The sequence below is a fragment of the Ictalurus punctatus genome, chromosome 24 (genome assembly GCF_001660625.3).
Source record: "Ictalurus punctatus breed USDA103 chromosome 24, Coco_2.0, whole genome shotgun sequence".
In the NCBI taxonomy this organism is placed as follows: Eukaryota; Metazoa; Chordata; class Actinopteri; order Siluriformes; family Ictaluridae; genus Ictalurus; species Ictalurus punctatus.
The window spans coordinates 9,445,677-9,472,002 of NC_030439.2; the positions used below are offsets into that span (position 1 = coordinate 9,445,677).

General features: G+C 37.2%; 2 protein-coding genes across 3 annotated transcripts; one reads left to right on the forward strand and one right to left on the reverse strand.

Annotated features, from left to right (window-relative positions):
* The first annotated feature begins 7,338 nt into the window (after window positions 1-7,338).
* fam83hb (family with sequence similarity 83 member Hb) lies at window positions 7,339-20,879 on the forward strand. The gene is made up of 6 exons (XM_017454287.2): window positions 7,339-7,583; window positions 14,142-14,611; window positions 14,807-14,971; window positions 15,097-15,221; window positions 15,303-18,240; window positions 19,549-20,879. Exons 2-6 carry the CDS (start codon window positions 14,162-14,164, stop codon window positions 19,567-19,569), a joined length of 3,699 nt encoding a protein of 1,232 aa, XP_017309776.2. The 5' UTR covers window positions 7,339-7,583; window positions 14,142-14,161; the 3' UTR covers window positions 19,570-20,879.
* Window positions 20,880-20,883: 4 nt separating this feature from the next.
* On the reverse strand, window positions 20,884-26,326 carry si:ch211-199g17.9 (SYCE1 domain-containing protein). 2 transcript variants are annotated; one of them, XM_053675426.1, is made up of 10 exons: window positions 25,985-26,321; window positions 25,826-25,873; window positions 25,339-25,398; window positions 25,107-25,181; window positions 24,953-25,000; window positions 24,673-24,727; window positions 23,300-23,389; window positions 23,114-23,177; window positions 21,331-21,397; window positions 20,884-21,211 (listed from the first exon to the last, which is right to left on the reverse strand). In XM_053675426.1, exons 1-10 carry the CDS (start codon window positions 25,995-25,997, stop codon window positions 21,114-21,116), a joined length of 618 nt encoding a protein of 205 aa, XP_053531401.1. In that variant the 5' UTR covers window positions 25,998-26,321; the 3' UTR covers window positions 20,884-21,113. The 2 variants fall into 2 exon arrangements, with proteins under 2 accessions (XP_053531401.1, XP_053531402.1); XM_053675427.1 differs by lacking the exon at window positions 23,300-23,389 and having other exon boundaries at window positions 25,985-26,326.

Here is a 26,326-nt window from a genome sequence, read left to right on the forward strand (position 1 = left end):
CCACCAGTGTAGTCCACCAGTTTTAAAACGCGGTTTAATATTTTACACTCTTTATCCCATTCAGTGTCATGTTCCTTATATAACAGAATTTTCTGTGCATTTTCACTATCAAATTTTAAACTCTTAAAAAATCGTTTGCAGGAAACACTTCTCTCAAACATATGTCATGTTTTCTGGGTTTGGAGCGCCTCCTAATGACACATGGTGGTATTTTCATGTCTCAAGGGTTCTCGAGCCATTTGCAACTTGGGCTTTTTAAAATGTTATTTATTTATTTATTAGGACTTTATTACTCCATAGCTTTCCATTCACAGAATCCAAACCTCCATCCATCCATCCATCCATTCGTTTTCCATACCGCTTATGTTACACAGGGTCGCAGGGAGCTTGGAGCATATCCCAGGGAAACCCGGGGCACAAGGTGTGGGACACTATGGACAGGGTGCCCACCCATTGCAGGGCACATTCATACACTATAGACAATCTGCAAATGCAAATCAACCTACAATACATGTCTTTAAACTGGAGGAGGAAACCGGAGTATGTGGAGGAAAACCCCACAGCACAGGCAGAACATGCAAACTCTGCACACATAGGGTGGAGGCTGGATTCGAGCCCCCAGCCCCGGAGTTTGAGGCAAATGTGCTGTGTGTAATGGTTTTCTCAATTTTGTAGAAAATGACAATTAGACTGAAGCTGACATTAGTGCTAATATTAGGACAGTGTGAGGGGCATACAATTATTCAACTGACCAGTCACTTTGGTTTTAAGCTGTAATAAATTAACAATAATTACAACAAGCGTACCTGAGAGTACTGAGAGTAATTTCTGCCATTATGAAAATAATAAAATTACAGAACTACTTTTACAACACATTGCAGTGTGATACAGATTTAAAATTGAGATAGAATTTCAAATAATAATTAGAATATATTGTATAATGTGAGTGGTAACCATTCACAATATTTATAACATTATTCTTTAAACTAGTGCTGAAAATGGTTAAATGCTGAACCAAAGCTACCCTATGCCCAAATAAATAATCATGAACATTAATCTAACAATAACATCAAATAAATATTTATTTATTTATTTATTTGTGTTTTCTTCCAGTGAAAGCACAACCAGCCGCACTCTTCAAGATTTCGGCCCTGGATGCTGCCATGCTGAGCTGCATATCTGAAATGATGCCATGGGTTGTGTTCAGGTCTGGATTAAGAAGAATTAACATTTTGTATAGGAAATCCGGAGTAGTTATGTTAGACAGGGATTAACTTGGGGGCACACAGGGGAACAGTGTTTCTGGCACCTTTGCTTTATGTGAACGGCAAGTGAAGTGGTGATCATTTTTTTAATGATGTAATTGATTTTCACACTTATTTATACAGAGAAATTGTTTTATTTTAAAATTGTAATGTGTCTCCTTTTAGTCAAAGCAATTGCTGACTGCTGTAAATATACAGTAAGCATTTGAATTAAAGTGAATTACAACATAGAATTAAAAATGTGCTAATTTTGCTAGTTTAAAGGCATAAATGTATCACATCTTTGCCAGAAAATAATTTGACAGATAATATTTAGGACAAACTTAAAATAATATACTGAAATGTAATGTTGCACCATTGTTAATGTTCATGAAAGCTGGGGATTCTCACCTCCTAAATCCTAGTTGAACCCTTTTGTTATAAACAACTGTCACAAAACAAATGTTATTTACAGAGATGAGCTACATCCCATAAAATATGCTACATTTGACCTTATTGTTCTCCCATTTTGGTCATTTGCCAATTCCTTCCAGCTAATAGAACCCTGTCATACGACCAATTATTGAGGATGAATTCTAATCACGTGATTCCTCTGAGACACATGAAGCCTTTCACACCGCATCTTTTCCAGCAGCTGCATGAATGTAACACTGAGAGGAAAGTGGTGACTTCCTTACACTATATGCACCTCTTCCGCGCGCATGAGCTCACATTGTGCAGGGAGAGAATAACGGCATCCTGTCCCATCCAGAGAGCATGTCTACTTATTGTACAGAAATATATAAATAGCACATATGAATTTTAAATCTATAAACTTATCCCTTCAAGTAGGCCTATTTCTATCTTGATTAACTAATGAAAGAGATCTGCTGAGCATGTCTGTTAAAATCAGAATCAGAATAATTCAGTACTTGCACTAAAACATTACATTTTTGTTTAAAAATATAAAGTTGTAAGTAGATACAGATAACTTTATATAAAAAAAAAAAATCATATTATATCATACTGTTCCACCATTAGTGGTAACCAATATCTCTGGTTTATTAGCTATATCATTTCCTAAGTAAGGAAATACAGTGGCTTGCAAAAGTATTCACCCCCTGGAATTGTTTTATAAATACACATATTCTTCCTGTCACTATGTTTTATTGCACATTCATGTTCTCTTACAGTGAATTTTCAAAGTCAAAATGAATTATTGGTTAGCAAGTATTTCAAAGAAAAAAAAAAAAAAAAACTAAAGCATTTATATAAGTATTCAACCCCCCAGGTTCTAGAAGATCCAGATGATAGATAGTGTCTATATGAAGCACAGTTGATTAATAATTGGTCTTCACTAGAAGATTTTCTGAACATAAACCACCACAGTTGGTGACACATCAACTGTCATCGAAGTTGAATGTTCTATGATGGCTAAATCAAAGTCCATATCTTAATCCCGTTGAGAATGGGTGGCACTGTTTACAGCCAACAAACAACATCCAACCAACCTAAAGAACTTGGAGCAAATCTGACAGGAAGAATGGGTGAGAATCATTCCCAAGCAGTTTGCAAAACTGGTAGGAACTTACCCCAACAGACTTAAAGCTGTTATTTCAGCAAAAGATGGTTCTATCAAGTACTAGACTTAAGGGGTTGAATACTTATACAAGCAGCATTTTTCAGTTTTGTTTTTTTCCCTGACAAATAATTCATTTAGGTGACAAATAATACATTTTGTAAATGTTTATTTCAGAGCATATTGGTTTACAAAAAAAAAAAACAACAAAAAAAAAAACAGTCTGGAACAATCTGTGTAAGTATCACTTGCAATCCAGATGAATCGGATGACTTTTATGGGGGTTGAATACATTTGCAAGGCACTGTGTGGAAGTGCTGTACATAGACATCATTTAAATGGTAACTATATGAGCATTTAAAGGGTTACAATTCTGAAAATGAATTTTGGTAATTATGATCAGAACTGATGCTGGTAAAAAAAAAAAATTGATGTCAGTAAAAGTAAAAAAAAAAAATTAATATATAATATTAATATTGGACATGGACATTTTTGTTCTCTATGGACCTATGTGCAGTTTTTTTTTTTTTAATTGACGCACAAGGGTTAAAGTGGTCCCTGACTACAAAGCATTTGAGAGATAGTTAATATATGTGAATGTGCCTCATTATGGTGTGTAATAACGTAAACTAGTTACCATACTATATAGTATATATAGTAAATATAGTATGCATACTATATTATTTTTTTTACACGGTACTTCATTCATTCACCAGTCCACCACCTATCCTGAGAACATGAGGCTGCATGGGACTCCAGTCTATCACAGGGTACATTGCACACACTTATTCATACTTAGGGGCAATTTATCATAGCTAATCCACACCTACTGCAGTGTTTTTGGATAGTGGGAGGAAACCCAGATAACCCAAAAGAAAGTCCATATTGATACCGGGAGAACATGCAGGCTCCATACATACAGGAACACTAGTGCAGTATCAGACCAGGGACCCTGGAGCAGTGAGGTGGCTGTGTCTCCTTGTTGGTGTGTAGTTTTGTATAATTGCACCAATGTATCATGCATGCACAATCAGAATCTCCTAACACTTTAATTCCATAGATTAACCACTGCATACTTCTCTGTTGTGCCTCAGAGGATCTGTTGTACCTGTCCATTCATGAAGAGCAGCTCTAAAACAATGTATGATGCTTAACGTTACCTTTGTGAACACTCCTGTGCTGTTTGTGAACACAACCTGCTGTTGTAGTGTCTTATTGTGTTTGGACTACTAAACAACAGGAAAAACAGGGAGCAAGGCATTCCTGCCACCTTGATGTGGCAGTGCAGATTGAAACGAGAGACACAAAGGCAGGTTGAACTCGTTAACAATTAAGAATAATAATTAATACCTGAACCTACATTACATCCTGACAGACATACAAAAATGTATTTTTAGTAATAGGTCCAGTAGTCGATAAAAAAAAAATCCTTACTTGTACAAGTAACCTGGAAGATATGTAGAACATGAATAAAACAACAACAACAATAATGCATTAAGCTGTGGCCTTAGCAGAAGTGTATTAAGTTGCTGAGAAAACGAATTTAGAAAACTGACTTCCCTTCCAGAATGCTTGTGTCAGAATGCGCTCCGGGCCACTGTAGATCATGGGGGTGGAGCTTTGTAAAAATAGAGATTTTTAGTAAAGATTTTTAGTAAAATCTTGAACCCACCTAATAGTTAGAGACCTAATCTTAGGGGGAAAAGGCTAATCTTACCTAATGCACCTTTAAGCCATAAGGACCATTTCTTGGACCAGATCAATTTTTGTTATTGATTTGTAATCTACTTTTTGTCATCTTGGCTTGCACACTTGTCACCAGACTGTTATATATACAGTGCATACAGGATTTTTTGTGAAAAGAGTTTTTTGTGGAAAACTACTTGAATTGGTTAAATTGCAATTGCACGAAATTGTTTTGCATGGCCTTTCGCAGTGATGTTTGTTGGTAAATGAGACCTTTTAGCTGTACTCATGTTCGACTCACGTGAATCAAAGAGGGCTTCGGCTGAATGTGCGTTGTGATGACGCTACATGACGCGTCTTGGCCCAAATCTGCCGAAAATCTGTGGTAATTTTGAAAACTTGTAAGCCCCTGCTAATATTATGGAGTTTCCTTGATTTTGCGTTAATTTCGTTGAACGCAAAATCCTAGAGGGACTGTCTATTGTGGAATCTTGCAGCATGTATCCGAACATAAAAAAACATGCAAACAGTAGCTACTGAGCTGAATATAAATGTATGTAGAATTTTGATTAAAGGGGCGTTAAAAACAGGTCTTTTGCATATACATCCCAACTGCTCACTTTACTTTAAACATGAGCATGGTAATTACTTAATTATTCATTATTCACTGAGTAATTAGATCTTGTTACACACCTGAACCAGCCAAGATAGTTGCTCTAATTTTAACTGTAAAATAATTTCTGGCTGTCATGATTTATCCTCTTGTAGTGATTTTTCATTGTTACTCAATCATCTTTTCTGTGATAATGTAGTCTGTTATTATTATTTGCATAAAAATGAACAGTTTTTAAATTCAAATGTCAATTTACGAGTGTCCTGGCACAGCTGCAGTTTCAGTTTTTAGTGCTGTGGGTGGTTTCAGTATCTGAAATGCTGTTTTATGTACTTTGTTTCTAGTCTGAAGGTACCTGAATTTGGCAAATGCTCCCAGTACACAAAGACTCTGCATAAGACATTTTTGCATCTGGCAGTGTAGTCTCGAACATAATCAATATCATATAATATAATGGTTATTAGCATAACTGGTCAATAAGCAACCAACGGGATTTCTGGAATGGGATTTAAGAGACCTGAAGCATATTTATGACTCTACTGTGTGACAGGATGTAAAGATGTTTACCTGCATGTTTCTGTACAGACAAACAAATTGATTTGTCTAAAGTAATGGAATGGACTTAGTTGCCCCTTAAACAAGGCCGATGCACGGTAGTCACACAAACATCCAAAGCAAGAACTAAGAAAACTAAGGTCCTTCTCAGCTTTGCACTGAGATAAAGAAAGTCACCAGCCTGTCTAAGAGAGAGTGACCTGCATGCCATATGATACACAGGTGTACAATTACAGCAGGAAGAGGAGTGTGGGTGGGACCACTGCATGGAGTCTGTGACAAAAGACTGGGAGGACACGCTTTACAGCCTGATCAGAGTTTAAAAAAAGAAACAAAAAAAAAAAAACCAGACACTTCAGAGCTACATTCTCTATGTAGGTATATCTGCTTGAAAAAAGTACCTAACTTCATACTCTTTCTGATTACACACACACACACACACACACACACACACACACACACACACACACCAAACACGTTCATACCTACTTGTTCACTTAAAGACTTTGTCCTCAGGCTGGAATTTTTATTTCCTGTCAGTCAAGTCTAGGCTCATATTTTCAGCAGTGACTTTCACAACCACAAAGCATGAAAAACAACACAGGAAAGTGTGTGTGTGTGTGTGTGTGTGTGTGTGTGTGTGTGTGTGTGTATGTGTGAATGTGTGTGTGTGAGAGAAAGCATCTCAGATACATAAATATACATGTAGATACAGTATATTCAGTATAATGACTTTATGATGTACAAATGTGTGAATGTTTAAGCGGACAGTTTGTGTACACAGAATAGTCTATCTGTGCGTAAGCAGAGAATGAGTGAGCACTGGGTGTGGTTGTGTGTGACTCCTTTACTTGCACTGGCACATTCCTTCAAAGGCCGCACCCTTCCTCACCCCCCCTCCCTTACCTGTTAGATGTTGCTAAGTGACACAAGCGCGCGCGCACACAGACACACACACACACACGCACACACAAATATGCTTGGAATACATTATAGACATGTCAGAATAAGTCTGCTGAAATTAATCAGAGCTTATGCAATGAGTACATTTGCTGATGGGGTACATACATGGAGTACATTTTCTGAATGTGTGGATTTTCTGGGTCAGGGTGTGAATAAATGTCCTGTCTTACTCCACCCACATACACGAGAGTGTATGTGTGTGTGTGTTGTGGTATAGTAATAAAAGTATAGCACAGGTTCGAATAGGACAATGGCAACAAAGACAACAATAACAACAGTACAGTTAAATGAATAATATTTATAAAGAGGTCATGTCAACTTTATTACACTATACCTTATAAATATTACTACTCTCAGTATGAATAATATAGCATTTTCATGAGGGTGTCAGTGTTTGTGTGTGTATGTGTGTGTGTTTGACTGTCTACTATCTATCCCTGTCACAAAGGAAGTTAGAAAGCAGTGCAGTCTGGGATATGGAGTAGTTTTATGAAACACACTATTAGCACAGTTTGAAGTGAAGCTAGAACTAGGACTACTGGGTGGGGAAAACAAAACTGCAGCTTTCCATGTTGTTTGAGTTTTGGGGCTGGCTTAAGAATTCAGTTATGGATTTGTGTGTTGAGCGCCGGTGTGAACGTTGAGGCTCTGGGAAAGTTGGGAGGAGTTACAATAGGGGGGGAAAAAAAACTGGAAGAAGGACAGAGCAGTTCCTCTTCGCAGTGAGCGCTGTTGCCTGCACACAGGCGAGCTGTACGGAGCTCGAACAGGTTCTGCCGGGACTGGTTTCGGCCTTAAATCTGAACTGGGCAGGGTGGAGACCAGGAATGTGACGCGGCGCCATACCACACTCGGTGGACTGGGGGAAGAACACGACTCTCCCGGCCTGAACATCAAGTTATCTAAGCGGCGACTACACACAAAGCTTGTTAAAAACTCAAAGGTAAGAAACAAAGTAAAGACCTCCACCGCTCGATCACCTTGAAAATGTCATTAATCCGTGTACTATTTAGGCCAGAATACACTTTACACTAATTAGTAGTCGGGCTCTGGTCTCATACATTTATTAGAAAACATAGTGAAAGCTAGCACACCTATTGACAAAAACAAACAAACAAAAAAAACACCCTTTTGTCTGTTTTCCTGCTTTGATAAAGGTAGAGCTTCATCATTCCACACAGTGAGCATTGTAATGGAAGATAAATCAGACAAGTTTATCGTAAATATCTGGTTGGTGTATAAAAGAGCTTCATTATGGACTGAGCAGTTTTCTCCATCTGTTTATTAGAAAGTTTCATTTGAAACCTTGATCACAAATTCAAGGCATGGAATAGAATTGGTTCAGTTTAGTTCAACTACAAAACTTTGCTTACAAATAAAATAACAATTCAGATGTGTATATTTTAACATCAGATTGTAGCTGGGCATTTCTCATCCCACGCCCAATTTATTTAGATTTTTAAGACCAATGATATTATCTTAAGACATTACATACACGTTGCATTACAAGATTTCCTGTTTAATCTAGTCTTGTCTTGTCTTATCTGTTAGGACTTTGGTTGATATTTAGTCCTTATAATCTACTTATGCAGTCCTAATGCTTTATATATAACTAACACAAAACTTAGCAGTGAGTTTCATTTAAAATATGCTTAGAGTTAGGGTTCAGGTGTAAGTATAGTTTCGCATTATGTGCTGTATATACTTTTAATGTTAATGGATCTCTTGTATTATTTGCCTATTGCTGAGAGTGCAGTCATTATTTAAAGACTAACATGGTAAGATTTATTAATGCCAAAGCAAATCTGACAAAACTGACATAGATCTGCACTTAAGATCTATGTGCTATGATTTCCTCTGGTTTAAGGAAAGTTAAAGGAAACTGGGTAGGTATTTAGAGATAATAGGCCTTGTCCTGACTTTACCCAAGGCGATGTGAGGCTGGTAAGTCTCTAAGTTGTCAGTGTGTGCTAAACTGGAAAAAATTAAGAAGAGTTGAGACTGTATAACAGTTTTACTTTATCTTAATCTGATCCTTTACTTAAAAAAATATATAGGTAAATAAAACACAAAACATTAATAGAATGTTCTGTGCAGATTATTAGTTTTACAGTGTGTCTTGTTATTCAGCATACACAATTGTGAAATTGTGGACTCTTCAACATATTGTAGGGAGAATATGTTTTTTTTTTTTTTTTTGGTATAGTAGATATTTTACTTTATCTATCAGACACTGTTTGGACTCTTGTGGTTAGAACTTGACCAGCATTTTAGCACCTTATTTTGAGCTTCACGAAGAAACAATTCCTGATGTATCTGGAATTGTATTTTTGTTAGCGTTAAGAACAAAAATAAAAGTCTGCTAACATTTAAAATGTAGTTTTTTTCTATATAATGTAACAATGCAAACCTTGAAGACAGTTTTGGCAAGTCTGTCTTGATATTTACATAAAACAAAAAAATTATCATCTTCTCTCAGTGACACTATTAATAATGATATTCTTGATAGTGTCACTGAGAGAAAATGAAGATGATAAAATTATTATAATTCAGAAACTGTGCATGTACAGCTAGCTGTATTTCAATGGGCATGCAAATGAAACGATCATTTGATACAGTTTGATTAATTTCATATATACATATGTATGTATGCATGCATGCATTTTAATGTCACGTAACACATGGGGGAACAAACAATCCATGGCATCCACATTCAAGTCAAAGCAGATATGAAACTTTCAGTTTAGCAACTATTTATAGATGTATACTTCTGGTAAAATGTAATCGGTTACTTGGACAGATAAACATAACTCAAACGCCAAGTCAAAATAGTTTGCTCTGTCATCTCAGTAGCAATATCACTCTACATGATTCCCAAGAAAAAAATAGTACAAGTAAAACTTAAAAATAAAGCATGTGTAAAATTATACATCTTTAACCAACATAAAAAGAATTTGAAATCAGTCTGTGGCACCACACAAAACTAAATCAGAGAAGGAGAAGCTGTACCAGGAAATAAGATCACTGCGTGCAAGACAGAACAGTCTGACAGGGATGGACTTGTTCATACAAGGAACAAATAGTTACTTAAAGTGCTCCTCATATCAAAATAGGTGTTTCAGTGGTTTTCCCTTAGTGTTATGGACACCAATATGATGCTAGATCTTAAAAAAAACAAAACAAACAACAATAACAAACATTTTGGAGATGTTCTTATTTTAATTGCAGGACATTTTCGATTATTCGTATCTATGCAAAACTTTGTGATTGTCTAATTAAATATGCTTTAGAACCACATACATCCTGCCCCCAGAGGCAGCTCTTGCTCTACAGTAGTATCTTGTTAGCAATAAATTTAATTTTGGCTGTGTCTTCCCCCACTATTCACATTTTCCATCGGCCAATCTCTGGGTTGAGAAAAAAACAACAAATGGAGTTCATTCATGTGGAAGAGGGTGGAATTTATATGTGGTTGCAGTTTTGTGACAGGCATTTCTCAGAGGTGTTTTCCAACTTCAAAGCTGGAATATGTTGCTTCCACAGACTGAGGGAGAACACTAATCCAGCTTCAGTAAGGAGAAGGCTTTCATTATTTCCTTTGCTGTTCTCTATATTTAACATGCTTGCTAAGCTACTGTTAGGTTTGTGGTGTCCTATGTGTTGAACAACATTGGCTGTATTGTAAGTCAGTCAAGCACTTCAGCACATCACTTTGACCTCCTTTTCAGAAGGAAAAACATCAATATATGGAATCACAGCTAAGGAGCCGATTCATGGAGACTTTAATCTCATTATGAAAATATCTGTCTTTGATTCATTAATTCAGAAACTAAAAAGAGGATCTTGGATAGTTAGCAAAACCTTTTTTAGTAACGATACAGCTTGTTATGAATGTGATCAATTAAATATGCTCCCATTATTGATCTCATTATTTGAAACAGACAGTAAAACATTTTGTAATGCTAACAGTTATATTTATATATTCATTATAAAAAGAATAATAGTATATTATCACTTTGGAAGTTTCTTACTATAAATGCATTTTAAGAGAAATGCTATGTAGGTATTCCATCATCTCGTTAACCGAAAATTAAATTAGTAGCTTAAAGGTGACCATAGTTTCATGCATATTGTATGTCAGCAATAATGTGAGTAATAATATGAGGATTCTTGGGTAGTGCATTACATAAACCCTCAGGGCCTAAGCAGTAACCTTTTACCGGTGTTTCCCAACGCCCTGCACTGCACAATGTAGTGGGGTCAGGCCATGAAAATAACCGAGCTGTGTGAGATTAAATCTTAAAAATGATTTAAATTTAATAAACTGTCTCACCCTTAAAGTGACAAATGTTATAGTTTTTATCAAATAAAACTGTAATAACGTATATTACATACGAAATACAGTCTGAAAACATACAACCTATTTAAGAACTTTATTTAGGACACTGCTGTGTAGAAGTATTGTGTCAGCATTTCTAACCACTGTTGAGGCTCCTCCTTTAAGCTACGTTCACATTATGGTACTGTAATGAAACCTTACAACCAATATTAACATATACATTTCATTTCACAGACACTTCTAGCCAAAGCAGCATATAAGTCAGGTAAAAGACAATCCATTTAAATAAATCAACAGTGCTAAAAGTGCAGCAAAAGCAGTTTTCACCAGTAGACTAGAAACAAATGCAAAGTAGCCTTAGGCAGAGCAGAGAGTTCTACAACTAAACACAAAAGCTGGAGCAAGTGCTTGTACTGAGGAGTGAAATCTTTTGGAGAACCACCACAAGGGTGTAATTTTTGTTATATTTTATGTTGCAGCTACAGTAGATATGAAAAGTCTACACACCCCTGTTAACATTAACCTGGTTGCATAAGTATGCTTAAACTAATACTTAATTAAAGCACCTTTAGACTTTATCACAGCATTCAATCTTTTTGGCTAAGAGTCAATCAGTTTGGCACATCTTGACTTAGCAATATTTTGCCATTCTTCCTTGCAAAAACATTCTAACTCTGTCATATTGGCTGGGAATTTCCTGTGCACAGCCCTTTTCAGGTCACCCCACATATCTTTGATTGGATTTAGGATTGGACTATGCGCCATTCCAAAACCTTGTTTAACTCGTTTTGGTGAAGCCATTCCTTTGTTGATCTGGAGGTTTGCTTTGGGTCGTTCTCAGGCTGAAAGATGAAATTCCTCCTCATCTTAAGTGTTTAAGCATAAGCCTTAAATTTTTGCACCAAAATTGACTGTTATTTGGAACTATTCATTATTCCTTCCAGCCTGATTAAAGGCCCACTTACAGCTGAAGAAACACAGTACCAAAATATAACACTTCCACCGCCATGCTGCAGTGTGGGGATGGTGTTCTTTTGGTAATGTGCTGGGTTTTTTTTGTTATTGTTCCAAACAAATCTTTTGGTTTTATGGCCAAAAATTTAGACTTTGTCTAATCAGACCATAACATTATTCCACTTGATTTTGGGAGATTTGATGTATTATATTATTATTATTTATAATAATAATAATATAATATTATTTATTTATTTATTTATTTGGTTAAAAAAAGGCTTCCATCTTGCCACCCTACCCATAGCCCAGATATATGATGAATTGTGGAGATTGTTGTCACATGTGGGGAGCAACCAGTACTGCAATTCTTTTAATGTTGCTGTAGGCCTCTTGGCAGTCTCCCTGACCAGTTTTCCCCTGGTCTTCTCATTAATATTAGAGGTACGTCTCCACTTGTTGATTATTGTATTCACAGTGTTCCATGACATATCCAGTGCCTTGGAAATGTTTTGTAACCCTCTCCCAATTTATATTTTTCAACAATGAGATCCATACCTGCTTTTTAAGCTCTTTACAGTCCATGGCTTTTCCAGGTGGATGTTAACAAGATTATGTCAGGAAAATCCTATAGGAACATCTGTACTTTATTTGGGGGTAATCAGTCACTTTCATTGATAGCAGGTGTATACTAATTAGTATTTAACATGAGTTTGAATGTTATTGGTTCATTCTGAACACTGCCACAATCCCAATTATAAAATGGTGTCCATACTTATGCAAGCTGGGTTATTGGAAGGTTTTTCTTTTTTCCCCAAAAAACTTTTCTGGGTGTTTGTGACGTGATATTTATATGTTACAATTTCACAATAAAGTTGAAAAAGGTTCTGACAGGTTCAATTATGAACCTTTAACTTGGATTAAAAAAAATTGACATCACAAAAACCTGACATTTTAACAGGGGTGTGTAGACTTTTTATATCCACTGTACATCTGGAATTTTGTGTATGATTAAGTATTTAGGTTGTTGTTTCTTGCCTTAAAAGAAGCATGAGATAGTTGGTAGCTTTTGTTTATATATATATATATATATATATATATATATATATATATATATATATATATCGAATTCTGTTTTTATTTGAAGGGAGTGTTTCACAGCAACGGTCAAGCAAACAGGTTTCAGGAGCTATGTGCAGTTCAGAAGCCAATGCATTACTTTACACTGAGACTTGTTTGCATTGTTTTGAATATGTATTCATTGTGTTGTAGTTTCTAGATTGTTAATATGTTATATTGTTAATGAAATTAGAAGATAGTAGAGATTTAGCAAACAGAGCTAGGCTCATTAGGACTGGTCATGCATGATCAGCATGAGGATTAATTAAAGTAAAATTTTGTAAGATAAAAATCCTGACCAGTTACAAAACATTTTTCATTTCACTGTTTGTGAACACTGCAGCATACCTAAACTAAACTTCAGTGGTGAAACATTAGGAAATGTCAGGGCCTCATGCCCAGGCATGTGCATGCTTGCTGGGACATTTTATGTTGATATATTGCTTTTGAGTTCAATAGGTGTAAATCTTTTTACAGCACTGAAAGAAAACGTGTCTATTTGCATTAAAAAGGCATGAATATAAATGATAAAGTAAATATTGTTATCTGTGTGAATGAAACTAAATTATGACAGTTCAGTGAAAGGAAAGTCGAGCCGTTGCTATTTAATGATATGTGAAAATATATTTTAACATTGTTAATATTTAAACTGTTAATACTTGATACTCATGTGTCCATAAAAAGACAGTCTATCTTAAGAAAGATTTACTCTGAATAACACAGCATTGCTACAGAAAACTGCCTGTCTCAGAAAACTTTTCCTTCTTTTGCCACCCTCCTTCCTTTACCCACAGTGAGTCACTCAAAAACCCTCAGCCTATGTTTCCATGGTGAAACTCAGTACAAATAAATGCACACACTCACAGGCAAGCCACAAATAATATATTGGAGCTATAACTGGCAAATCACACAACCGATAGGAATTTATGTTCCAGACGCAGACCTTTTCTAAATAAAAACCTAAATATCTACAGTTGTGGTAGTTTTTGATGTTTGGTTTATATATAGTTAAGCCTTATCAATTTGAAACTAAGGACAGTAAATAAAACATTTAAGGATACATTATATTAAATGTGGGTTTTTTTTACTCAGATTGTACCCCCCACTCCATCATGGCCCATCGCTCCCAGTGTTCTTCAATGGGAGACAACCCTCTGGATCCTAACTATCTACCACCACATTATCGGGAAGAGTACAGACTGGCAATAGATGCTCTGGTGGAAAATGATCTTGATGGGTACTATGCATTTTTGCAAAATGCAAATATTGTTGATTTCCTGTCAAGGCCAGAGATTGAGCACATTAAAAATACTGTGAAAACGCCACAAAGAGTTTCATCTGTACCAGAACTGCCTTACCATGAAATGGATCAGGATGGTTCATCAGACACATACTGGCCACTGCACTCTGATTTGGATGCGCCAGGTTTGGATCTTGGTTGGCCACTGCAACAACACAGTTTTGTAGGCCCCACTGAAGTTAGAACACTGGTAAACCCCTCAGACCCTGAAATGCCTAGCATCAAGGAACAGGCCCGACGGCTCATTAAAAATGCACAGCAGGTTAGTACCTTAGAATACAGTAACTGAATTAATTGAAGAAAAATAATGACGATTAAAAAAATGATATAATGTATAATGATATGTAGCATCTAACACATGGGATAGATGAACTGACTAGCACCCCAAGCAACAATTAGATAAGGATTCAGGATTGAACTGATATCTAACCACATTATAATTCCCTTTACCCAATAGGTCATTGCAGTGGTAATGGATATGTTCACAGATGTTGATATATTTGCTGATCTGCTTGATGCTGCTCAACGGCATGTGCCTGTTTATATTCTACTGGATGAACAAAATGCCCATCACTTTGTTGCCATGGTGACAAGCTGCAAAGTTAACCTGGATATGGTTCATGTAAGACCTGATTGCCTTCCTGTAATAAGAAATTACTTCTACAAAACACTGGAATGTTATTGTGACTATAATTATTCACATATATGGACATATTATGCAGTGGCTTCCTGTTGAATATGTTACAGATGATGCGGGTGAGGACTGTTGCTGGCATTACATATTTCTGTCGCACAGGAAAGTCATTTAAAGGACAGTTGATGGACCGCTTCCTTCTAGTTGACTGCAGAGCAGTGCTCAGTGGGAATTATAGGTGAGTTTCGGACGATTAAAATAGTCTAATAGTAATAGACCAAATCAATAATTGTCACTCAAAATTTTCTTTTTTCTTCAGTTTTATGTGGTCATTTGAGAAGATACACCGCTGCATAGCTCATTTGTTTTTGGGAGAACTTGTGGCCACTTTTGATGAGGAATTTCGCATTCTCTTTGCTCAGTCCCAGCCCCTTGTTGTTGAAAATTCCCTGGTGCCTATGCCACCTGACAGCACTAGTGGATACTTAAGCAACCAGTTCGGATTAAAAAGGTCACAATCTCTGAGGAATCCTCGAGGAATCCTTCGGCACTCTGAGCATTTGGGATACCCATTTGGAGGAGACCGCCTTGATACCGCTCTGCCCTTCAGAAGGGATGACCCATTCCGCCACTCCATTGAGCCAGGAGGTATTGCTTTGCAGGTTGGCAAATTCAGTTCACATCAGATGAGAATGCAGCAGTCTTTCTTGGAGCAAGGCAGGCCAATAATTGCTTCACGCCAGCTAGAAATGAACATGTATAAAAGGCATAGCTATGCTGAAGGCACCCATGAGAGCTACTCCTCTTCTCGACAGTACATGAAGCATCGTGTTATGAACAACTTGGATGAGATGGAAACACACTATCAGAGAGACCAACAATTCTATCAAAGTGAGGGTACAGGACTAGAAACTGGACGCTTTGACCCTCTTCGGAGCTCTAGTCTTTACCAGCTAGATCAATACTCTGACCCTATGTATCAACTTGAACTAGAAGCACCAGAAAGTCACAATGTCTTATCCTCTGAAGATCTTAGCAATGATCCAGAAAGCAAGCTTCATGAAGGCGTGGCTCATTTTGGCCAACCAAACCAAAAACGGCCAACTCTCAGTCATGCATATGCCTGTCAGCGCTCACCCACTCAACTTCATCCTCCAGACCATAAACATGTGTTCCCCAGTGAAGAGCAGGACAGACAGTCCCAAGACGAAAATGTTAAGCAGGGATTGCGGAGCTGGAGGATCAACTCCTACCTTAATACTTATGAAAATGCTGAAGAAGAAGGCTTGCAACAGCCTTTTGGCCCAGACACTTTTGATGAGCCTCCACCACAACAACAACAACAACCTGAAAGCAGACAGTACAACCCAGAGGCTCCAGTGCTTCGCTTTAACACACAAGAGCCACCTACCATACAAAGTAAACCAAAACTTGATTTACGGCCTCGCTTTGGTAAACCCATTTTACCAGACAGGAAACAAGTAAAAGATATAATCACTGATCAGGCTTCTGCAGGAATGGAATCTCAAAATAAATCCGCTATTACAGCGACACCATTCACATCAGCAGAAACAGATAGTGAAAAGGAGATGAATTTAAAGGATTCCAAAAATTCAAAGGAAATCAGCATCACCAAACATGAGTCGTTCCGGACCCGCATCAACCCAGTGCTGCAGAGGAGCTCACGGTTACGCTCCTCCCTCATCTTCAGCTCCTCTAAGGTAGAGCAACACAGCTCTGCACTTTCTGGAGATAAGCTACAAGAGGATGAAGACAACAACTCAATTAGAACCTCTTCAATTGTAGCAGAGATTTTAGAAAAGAGGAGATCATTTTCTAGGGAGCCTTTTGACTGGAATAAGCATAAAAAGAAAGATGAAAAAGACAGTAAGGGGTTGGTACAAGAAGAAGTAACTTCCAAAACAGAGGAAGTCCCTGCTAAGAACACTAAAGAAATGAAAGAGGAACCGAAGAATCCTGTGCTTGAAGAGAAAGAGATTACAAAACAAACAGAGCCTACATTGCCAAAACCGAAACCCCTCTTCTTGGACATGAATGATCCAGCAAGCCGTCTGCAGTACTTTAAAGAACTGTCTATAAAGAGAAAGAACTTACAAACAGAGGAAGCTTTAAATAAAAGTCAAGAGCCACTTCCAAAAAAGCCAGATCTAGCTGATATTCAACCGAGCACAACAGCAGCCGTAGTTCCATCCATTTCAGTTACCCATGCAGATCCCTTCTCAGCAACACCAACACCATCAACAACAACGCCATCAACATCAATAACATCAACAACATTAACAACATCAACACGATCAACAACAACAGCAACAACGGTACAAATAGATTCTGCTGCAAAACCCTCTGTGGTAACAACAAAGTTAAGACTTGGTGAAGAAAAAATACATATGGATAGTTCTGTGCAGATGGAGGAGTCTACAGATGCAGCAAAGAAAGAGACGGCTAAGGAACCAAAGACACCAAAACCTTTTCCTTCACCTAAGTTTACACTGAAACCTTTCAAAAGTTCTCACACACGGCGCACCTCCTGTGGTGACGATATTCTCACAGATGCAACAGATGCTGAAAAAAGCGAACTTAAAAAGTCTCGAAGCCTCAGCATATCAAGCACGCCACACACAGAGTCCAAGGAAAGTCTTAGCTTAAGTCGACATGGCTCCAACTTGTCCCTAAATGTTTCAGGCTCAGAAGGCAAAGACACAAAGGCTCTTGATTTTCTGAAGAAGCAAACACAGAGACTAAAGGGTTTTCTGGGGCCCAAAGGAGAAAAAAAGAATGCAGGAGGGTTAAGTACTGCAGATGACAAGCAAATGAAAACTGTCCCTGAACTATCAGAGGAAACTTCCTCTAAAGGGAAAGAAACTCACTCCGATTCAGTGTCAACATCAACAACTGACAATTCTAAATCAATCAATAAGCCAAGTCCCTCTCGCTATCAGTCCTCTACCTCTACTGTGCTATTCAGCAGCAACCTCAGGGATGATACCAAGGTAATCCTTGAGCAAATCTCTGCAAACAGCCAGAAGAATAGACAAGAGCTGGCCAAGCAGGCTGATGAGACTGTAAAAGCAGAAGGGGAAAAAGGCCAGGTTTCAAATATTGAACATGAGCCAGTCCCGCAATACCAGAGTCGAAACCGGTTCAACCGAGCTCAAGTCAATCCTCAGGAGCGGGACAGCCTACTGAAGAGAATAGAGAGTATGCGCAAAGAGAAGAAGGTCTACAGTCGCTTTGAGGTACTCTAATAAAGTCCAGAATAGTGACCTGAAGATGTAGGAAAGACAAAGCAAAACCACTGCTATTGTAGAAGAAGTAAACATGATTCATAATGTAGTTTATGTAGGAAATGGGAAAAATGTAGCAACTTTGTAAAATAGTTGTATTATATTTGTGTTTATATTAGTTTTTTTCCATTTGTTTTAGTTTTCCACAATATGTTTTATTGTAGGTTAACAAATTTCTAGAGCTGCAACAACTAATCAATAAAATCGATAATAATCAAGTATGAGAATCGTTGTCAACAAATCTCATTTACTCGCTGCGTTACTTCTGTTCCGAATACACGCATCAGAAACGTGGCAGAGAGTACAGACAAAAGTTGTGTCCCAAATGACATACTACACACTATACACTATGTACTCTACCATCTTGTGTATGAATTTTAGTAGGGTAGTATTGTTTCAAACGGAACACTAGATTTTATTTACTAGCCAGAAGTATAAGCCGTTTCCCATTCGATGGCACATGACATCAAATGCACATAATGCGACACCTCTAGGTTTAGCAGAATACCCAGAATCAACTAAAATGGATTTCTTCAGTTTACTGTTTATGTCAGCGTAACGCTGTCCAGAATCTTTTTATGCCCAGCATGACCTCAGACGGAGGTGTAATTATCATGACAGCGGAAAAAAGTGTGCGACCTCCAAGTCCTCTAAGGCAGGGGTGATTTTATATTAAATGCCTCAGAAAATTCTAACCTGCAAACTTTACAAAGTGGAGCTTGTGTAGCATGGAAACATGACAGTGATGCACAAGCACAAACGTATGTTTATATCCAAAATGCTCCACTGTGTGTAAGGGGTTGGGGACAGTTGTAGCGCAAGTACCATCTGTAATGTCTAATTAAAATGCTACGAACAAAGTAAACATAAAAAGAATATGCCTAAAGGCAGTGAGTCATAGAAATCATAAGGTGCAGTGAAAATTAGTTTTTTTATGATTACTTTAGGACTGTAGTTTAATTATCTGTACTTTTTTTTATGTATCCCCAAAAATAATGCATATCAATGTACATATATATGTATATCTCGACCAATTAGCCAATTATGAAAATAATCGTTAGTTGCAGCCCTACAAATTTCTATTATCAGGTAGGCTTATCACAGATAGGCTTAGCATTTGGTCAATGCCAACCTTTAATTTTATATTACATCCCAAATTATGTAAGCTCACTTGCTATTTATAGAAAAGTTCTGTAGTCTGTTGAGATGTTAGTAAGGTCTTGATCCGCTTACATGTCTTTCCTTCCTTCCTCTCAACAGATGGGGAATAACCTTGGATAACAAAACATGGCAGAGGGGGCATACAGTTTACGAAAAGGTCTGAGACTTCAAAAAGGTGCCAGCAACTGACATGATAAACTCTGAAAAAGAGCATAAAAAACCCTCAAATCTGAGGAGTCTGTGCCAACCAGGGGCCCGCAGTCAACTCACTCTGCCCTTAAAAGGCATCAGTGCACACTGCCTTATAACAGAAATCAAACATTATCCCCGCTGGATATGTAAACACAACTGGCCAAAAAAGTATTTCAACAAGTTTCATGATTCGTGCATGCATCAGTTCAGTGTTTGTGACTTTTCAATATTACGCCATTCTCAGGTGTGTGAAGTGGACCGACATGCCTAGACAAAAGTATAAGTATAGCAGAACCGATGCCCCCCCCAATCATACACTCTACAAGACACATCTTGCTGCAACCACACCTGTGGTTTAGCTGTGCCAATGGAATACATGTCTTAAAGAATCCAATGTTTTAAAGAGTCCAAACAGGGTTAGTTGAAGGGAAACAAAGTAACATGCAAATGTAGAAGAGGATGGTATGAGAGAGGTAAAAGACAGAGTGTGAGTGGGAAATCTCAACACGAGACACTATGACAGAAGGGAGAGATAAAAGAAAATGTAAGAAAAAAGTTTTGAGGTTTGTTAAGGCAGTCAAGGCACTATTATGATGGCAGACAAGAGTTAAGAGTAACTGAGGGTAGACATGTTCTAATCTTAACAGCAACAATAAAAACTTTGAGGATATTCACTTATGGATTATTGAGGCCCTATATTGATCTCCCTAAATGATGGACAGTGAAGTCAAAATTGTAAACAAATTAGCAAAATTATGGAGGAAACAATGGACCAAAATTTTAGAATATGATATTTCTTTTTTTGGGTATTTTTGAGAATATATGATTAGTATATTATAATCAGTAGCAGTTTTTGACTTCACAGTCTCATTACATTTGGAAGACAACATACTGTATATGAGTCAAAGTTGACATTTCGAAGATAACCTTGATAATACAAGGTAATTTTTATCATACATGGTTAGATAACTATAGACTCAGGACTGGGCCTAGGCTCTATTTTGTCAGTGCAAACTCTTAATTATAGTACCAAAAAAACAGGTACTGTCAAAGACCAAAGAACTCCCAGGGCATCTAATCAGGTGCAAGCTGTAAAACATTAGGTATTTGATAGGGGGTATGATTATTACATTTTACTTTTGACACTATGTTGATTATACTTTTGTCTCCATTTAAAATTTTGGTGAACATATTGTAAATTTTGTATTATGTGAACAAATAAAAACTGAAATTCTGAATGGGTGGTTTTGTACCTTTTACTTTTTATTCACTTGTGCTCAGCCAGAACTGTGAACATTGGCATGTGAACAACAACAGGAAAAAAATTAATAAACCAGTGTACTGATAAACCTTTCTGTAATATTAGTACAGTCTGTACAGCTTTACTGAGTAAGTAATACATTTTCTGAGAAGATGTGTGGCTATTTCTTCATGAACACTCTCTCAGGTACGTGAAACATGTAAAAAAAGATTCACCATGCAGCTGTCTTAGCATCCTGAGGCATGTTTGTGCTCTGGGCATTACTCAGCTCTTCCTGTAAATTTTCCACCTGCTCCACCTTTTGCTTCTCTACATCAGCATTCACAGAGACACATATATCACATAAAATATAACTAATTAAAAGAGGATGACATTTTGTATCAACTGCACCTAAAATTCATTCACACACTGTACATAAATCTACAAACCAGCTTTCAGCAACTGTTCTGTGGCATATTCAGCAGATTGTATCTCAGTAGGGATTCTCTCTGGAGTCTGAGGAAGATGAAAGAATATAGAGGCAAAAATTTTAAAACATCAGCAATCATATAATAATTTACAACCCGAATTACGAAAAAGTTGGGACAGTATGGAAAATGCAAAAAGACAAAACAGAGTCATTTGAAAATTCAATTCACTATATTGAAAACACATTATTAACACAATATTTCATGTTTTACTTTGTGAAATTAATTTATTTATGAAAATATACACTCATTACAAATCTGATGACAACAATACACTCCAAAAAAGTTGGGACAGTCGACTGTTTACCACTGTGTACTGTCACCTTTTCTTTTAATAACACTTATTAAGTGTTTGGGTGCTGAGTGAAGAAACCAGTTGGTTAAGTTTGGCAAACGGAATTTTCCCCCATTCATCCATTATGCATTTCTTCAGCTGCACAACTGTACAGGGCCTTCGTTGCCTTATTTTGTGCTTCATAATGCACCACACATTCTCAATCGGAGACAGGTCAGGACTGCAGGCAGGTCATGCTAGCACCTGCACTCTCTGCTTATGCAACCATTCGCTTGTAATCCGGGCAGAATGTGGTTTGGTGTTGTCCTGCTCCGGATGGCAGCATATGTTGCTCCAAAATGAGTACATATCTTTCTGTATTAATGGTGCCCTCACAGATGTGCAAGTTACCCATGCCATGAGCACTGTCACACCCCCATACCATGACAGACGCTGGCTTTTGGACCGGACGCCGTTAACAGCTTGGATGGTCCTTTCCTCTTTGGCCCGGAGAACATGATGGCTGTTTTGTCCAAAAACTATATGAAATGTTGACTGGTAAGACCACAAAACACGATTCCACTGTGCTATTGTCCATCTCAGATGAGACCGAGCCCAGAGAAGTCAGTGACGCTTCTGGACAGTGTTGATGTATGGTTTCTGCTTTACATAGTAAAACCTTAACTTGCATCTATGGATGCAGCGGCGAATGGTGTTGAGTGACAAAGGTTTACAAAAGTGTTCCCGAGCCCATGTCAGGATATCCATTACAGACTCTTACATTACATTATGCCGGTTTTTAAGACAGTGACGTCTGAGGGATCAGAGATCACGCATATTCAGAAGTGGTTTTCAGCCTTGCCCTTTACTCAGAGATTTGACCGAATTCCTTGAATCTTTTCATTATATTGTGCACTGTAGAAGGTGAAATGCCCAAAATCCTATCGATTTGTCTTTGGGGAATGTTGTTCTCAAAGAGTTGGGTTATTCACTGATGCATCTGTTGGCAAGCCTTGACCCATCCTTGCTCTTGAAGGACTCTGCCTTTTTTGGAGGCTCCTTATATACTATGATTAGACGATTGCCTCACATGTTTCTCATCACCTTCTTATTTCAACTTGTCACATCACTATTAGTCCTAAATTGCCCCTGTCCCAACTTTTTCAAGCCTACTGCATGCATCAATTTCAAAATAAATATTTATCTTCTAAAAAGCTATGCAGTTGATTAGTTAAAACATCACATATCTTGTCTTTATACATTTATATATTTGTTTAAATACAAGTCAAAGTACATTTACAAATGACTCTTTGCTTTTTATTAGCATTTTTCATACTGTCCGGAATTGGGGTTATCCTGAAGTATGCCCAATGTGTATCTTGTCTAGACTGTATAAGGAATATACAAGTAAAGAACATTAGGCTTGAGAATGTAATGTTTCTATTTGTCTGTTCTTTAGAGTCTACTTACAAACAAAGTGCAGAAATTCTTATGCTGTCCAATCAGCTGCTGCAGTTGATTTTCAAACTTCATCCTAGGAGAGTATTGGCTACAATCAATGTCCTGTGCAGCTACAGAGTAGCTCTGGAATCACTTATACAGTTTTTTAACATTTTTAACAAAATGTGTTAAATAATTCAGAATATAAAGCAATACCGAATTTTCCTGTGTCTCAGTTTGGTTTCCTGAATCTGACAGCTGTACTGTTGTACAAGTTCCTCTTTCTGTTGTTTCAGTTCAGACTGCCTGCATGTACATGGCTGGGATATTACTACAGTAAAACATCTAACAGCTGTTATTATGAGTAATAATTTAATAACAGGCCCTTCCAAAGTTCTATGTGCAAACATCATTGTGTTAGTCCGACAGGTGGTGTGTGAGTAATACACTGAACACAAACAAGCTGTTGAAGATTCAAGGACAGTAACAGCATCTACAAACTCTCAATAGGATAAACACCACTATTTTGACTGTTAAAAAATAACATTGTTAATGGCTTGCAGAGCAGATCATTTGTGCTGTAAGGGTCACCAATTAAACTTGAGCACCTGAAGCCGGCTGGTAGTCAATTCTTTTTTACCATTCTACTCTTCAGCATCCCTTATTAAGGTAATGAGTGCTGATATTACCTGGTTCACTTTGCTCCTCAGTCTAAAACAATGCTTTTTATCAAGGGTTTGAGATATTTATTCTAATAAAGCATCAAACAACGTACAAAAATTTGTCCTTGTCCTTTCCCATCAGCTGCTAAAATCTTCTTCACTTTACCAGTCCGAGTGTTAGAAGCTCTTAAGTGGCTAAAAGAAGGTTGTGTTCTAACACTGGGATCAGAATTTGTTTTCTAGTGACGAAACAGTGCACCAAGGCTTAAGTTCACAAGCACACAAATGGCTAAGCTCCTAAGTGAAAAGGATGGTTTGATGTCTCTCTGTCAATTCAGAGAGATGCTCATCAATTATGGGCATCTATGAGGTTACATATACAGAACTGGGTAGTTAACACTCCTCCAAACACAACTAATTAATCTAATTAGTCAGCTGCTATTGTTAAGCAGCAAATGTTTGCTCTCATGTAATAAAGATGTAGATTGCATGCAGGAATTGGCAAGTAACATCTCAAATTAGAAATGGAAAAACTGGGCTTGGAGTATATTGTAATATTGTAAGTTGCAGGCAAAATCTACAACAATGCAGGATAATAACGTGTAGCGCCACGTAATCTACATATTAATACTTGGCTTTCAGAGCTGGAGTATAGAAAAATACTAACTAACTTTTAAATTTCATACTGGACAGTAAATCTGAAGCAAGATATCTGAAACAGAAAAAGAAATCCTTGGAGTCAAGGTTGGTTGTGGTGCCTACAAACCACTGCCCAGTTTGTAAAATCAACTGTTTTAATGCATGGTTAAAACTACAATATATTGGCCATGAAGGAGTTTAGTCAACACCACTGAATTTAAGCATAAATAAATATGATAGGCTAAAAATATAACAAATGACGTGTTTTGCGTGTACTCATGTACTCACTTCTGTGACTCTTGTTCTAAGTCCTCCAATTTGAACTGAAGAGATCTGCATGTCTCTATGATAACATATGAATAGGAAAATTTATATTTTGTATAATTGTCATACAAACACATTTTCCAGGAATATTAATTTTAACTAAGGGCAGTACCACACACAACCATTACCATTATAATTTTATGCACATGACTAGGTACGTCATATGCATAGGCTACTGAATAGCCAGTGGACACTGTTTATGGCTGCAAGTGTGCTTGGACATGGTTCAGACAGTTTACTGTACCTTCTTTTTCACTCAAAATTCCCTGTAACTGTAAGATCTCAGCAGTCACTGTGAAAGAAGAACATAAATCGGTCATGTGTATTGGTAATACAACTTTATTTGGGCATATTCTAAAATATTCCATTAGTCTGAAAATGTATACAACGTTACTTACATGCATTGTCTTCATCACGTAAAGTGCTACACAGTGATAGGGCCTCCTTCACCTCTTCTTCAAGGACTAGCTTGACTGCCAGTGGAAGTGAAATATGAAATGGTACGAGGTTGCTTCTTTTAGACCGAAACACTAAAAGGAATGCTTATACAATACATCTGCCCCAACAACTTCTGCCAGGAGGTGCTAGTCTTGTGTGAAAGAATAACGTTTTAAGTGTATGTAAACTGACCTTGTTGTAACTTTCTGAGTTTGCTTAACAGCTCTTCTATTTTCAGGTCTTTCTCCCTGCCTGTTAGAACAAATGTAAGAATTATATTATGAATTTCCTGAGAAATAGTTATCTTTAATATCACACAAACACAGCATACAGTTCATAATACAAAACAAACATTGCAGCATGCTGTGATTCAGGTTACTGGATTTTAATGATAGACACAGATAGTTGACAGTTTATTAGGCACAGCTACCTTATTTGTGGTGTTGTTTTGGGGGGTAATAGTGGTGGTGGTGAATACTTAGGCACTGTATGGTAGGTTTACCTAATAAAATGGTCAAGTAGTTTAAATACCTATTAAAACTGTCAAGTGAGTGTGTGATATAGTAAAATGCGTATACATTTACTGATGTATAGACATTTGTCTTTATACTAATGTAGAAATGACTTCCCAAAGTGTTCACTTGCTGGCTGTTGTTATCCTGATCAAAATACAACTTACCAGGAGCCTGTGGAAACCTGAAGACATCTTCAACATTGAAGGATGACTCTAAGAAAAGATTTGATTTATTATAGTACTTTAAACTAGCACTTTAAACTTTTTAACCTGTAGAGCTGGCTAACCAACTTGCTAAATCTGGTATTTTTTGCCTAGACTTACCAACTACGCTCATTTCCTTCTTAGATATAAATACAGATATCTAAATAATTTATCAAGTAAATGTATAAGTTGTTGTTAGCTCAGCTAGTGGGTGAGAAAATACTTTGTTAGCTAGCTTAGCCCAAATTTAAAGAATATGTCGGTTGGTATGTTACACAACGGACACCAACTGCCTCCTCGCGCGCGCGCGCGCAGAAAAAAAAAACTATTTTAAACCGTGCTTTGAACTATGAAGGAAATTTGCGTGAAGTTCTACATATCGGTTTAAAAAATGCAAATATAGCAACGTTTTAGGAACTGACGGAGGGGTATACACCGCTGACATCTACAAGTGCTTTTCGT

What these genes read in the sequence shown, in the direction of transcription:
- fam83hb (XM_017454287.2), top strand. Translation starts at nt 14,162, where the DNA reads ATGGCCCATCGCTCCCAGTGTTCTTCAATGGGAGACAACCCTCTGGAT. An exon ending in TCATTAAAAATGCACAGCAG is followed by an intron (nt 14,612 to 14,806) that starts GTTAGTACCTTA and finishes TTTACCCAATAG; the next exon opens with GTCATTGCAGTGGTAATGGA. An exon ending in AGGTCTACAGTCGCTTTGAG is followed by an intron (nt 18,241 to 19,548) that starts GTACTCTAATAA and finishes TCCTCTCAACAG; the next exon opens with ATGGGGAATAACCTTGGATA.
- si:ch211-199g17.9 (XM_053675426.1), bottom strand. An exon ending in TTAGAACAAGAGTCACAGAA is followed by an intron (nt 23,390 to 24,672) that starts GTGAGTACATGA and finishes ATGTACATGCAG; the next exon opens with GCAGTCTGAACTGAAACAAC. An exon ending in AGAATTTCTGCACTTTGTTT is followed by an intron (nt 21,398 to 23,113) that starts GTAAGTAGACTC and finishes CATCTTCCTCAG; the next exon opens with ACTCCAGAGAGAATCCCTAC.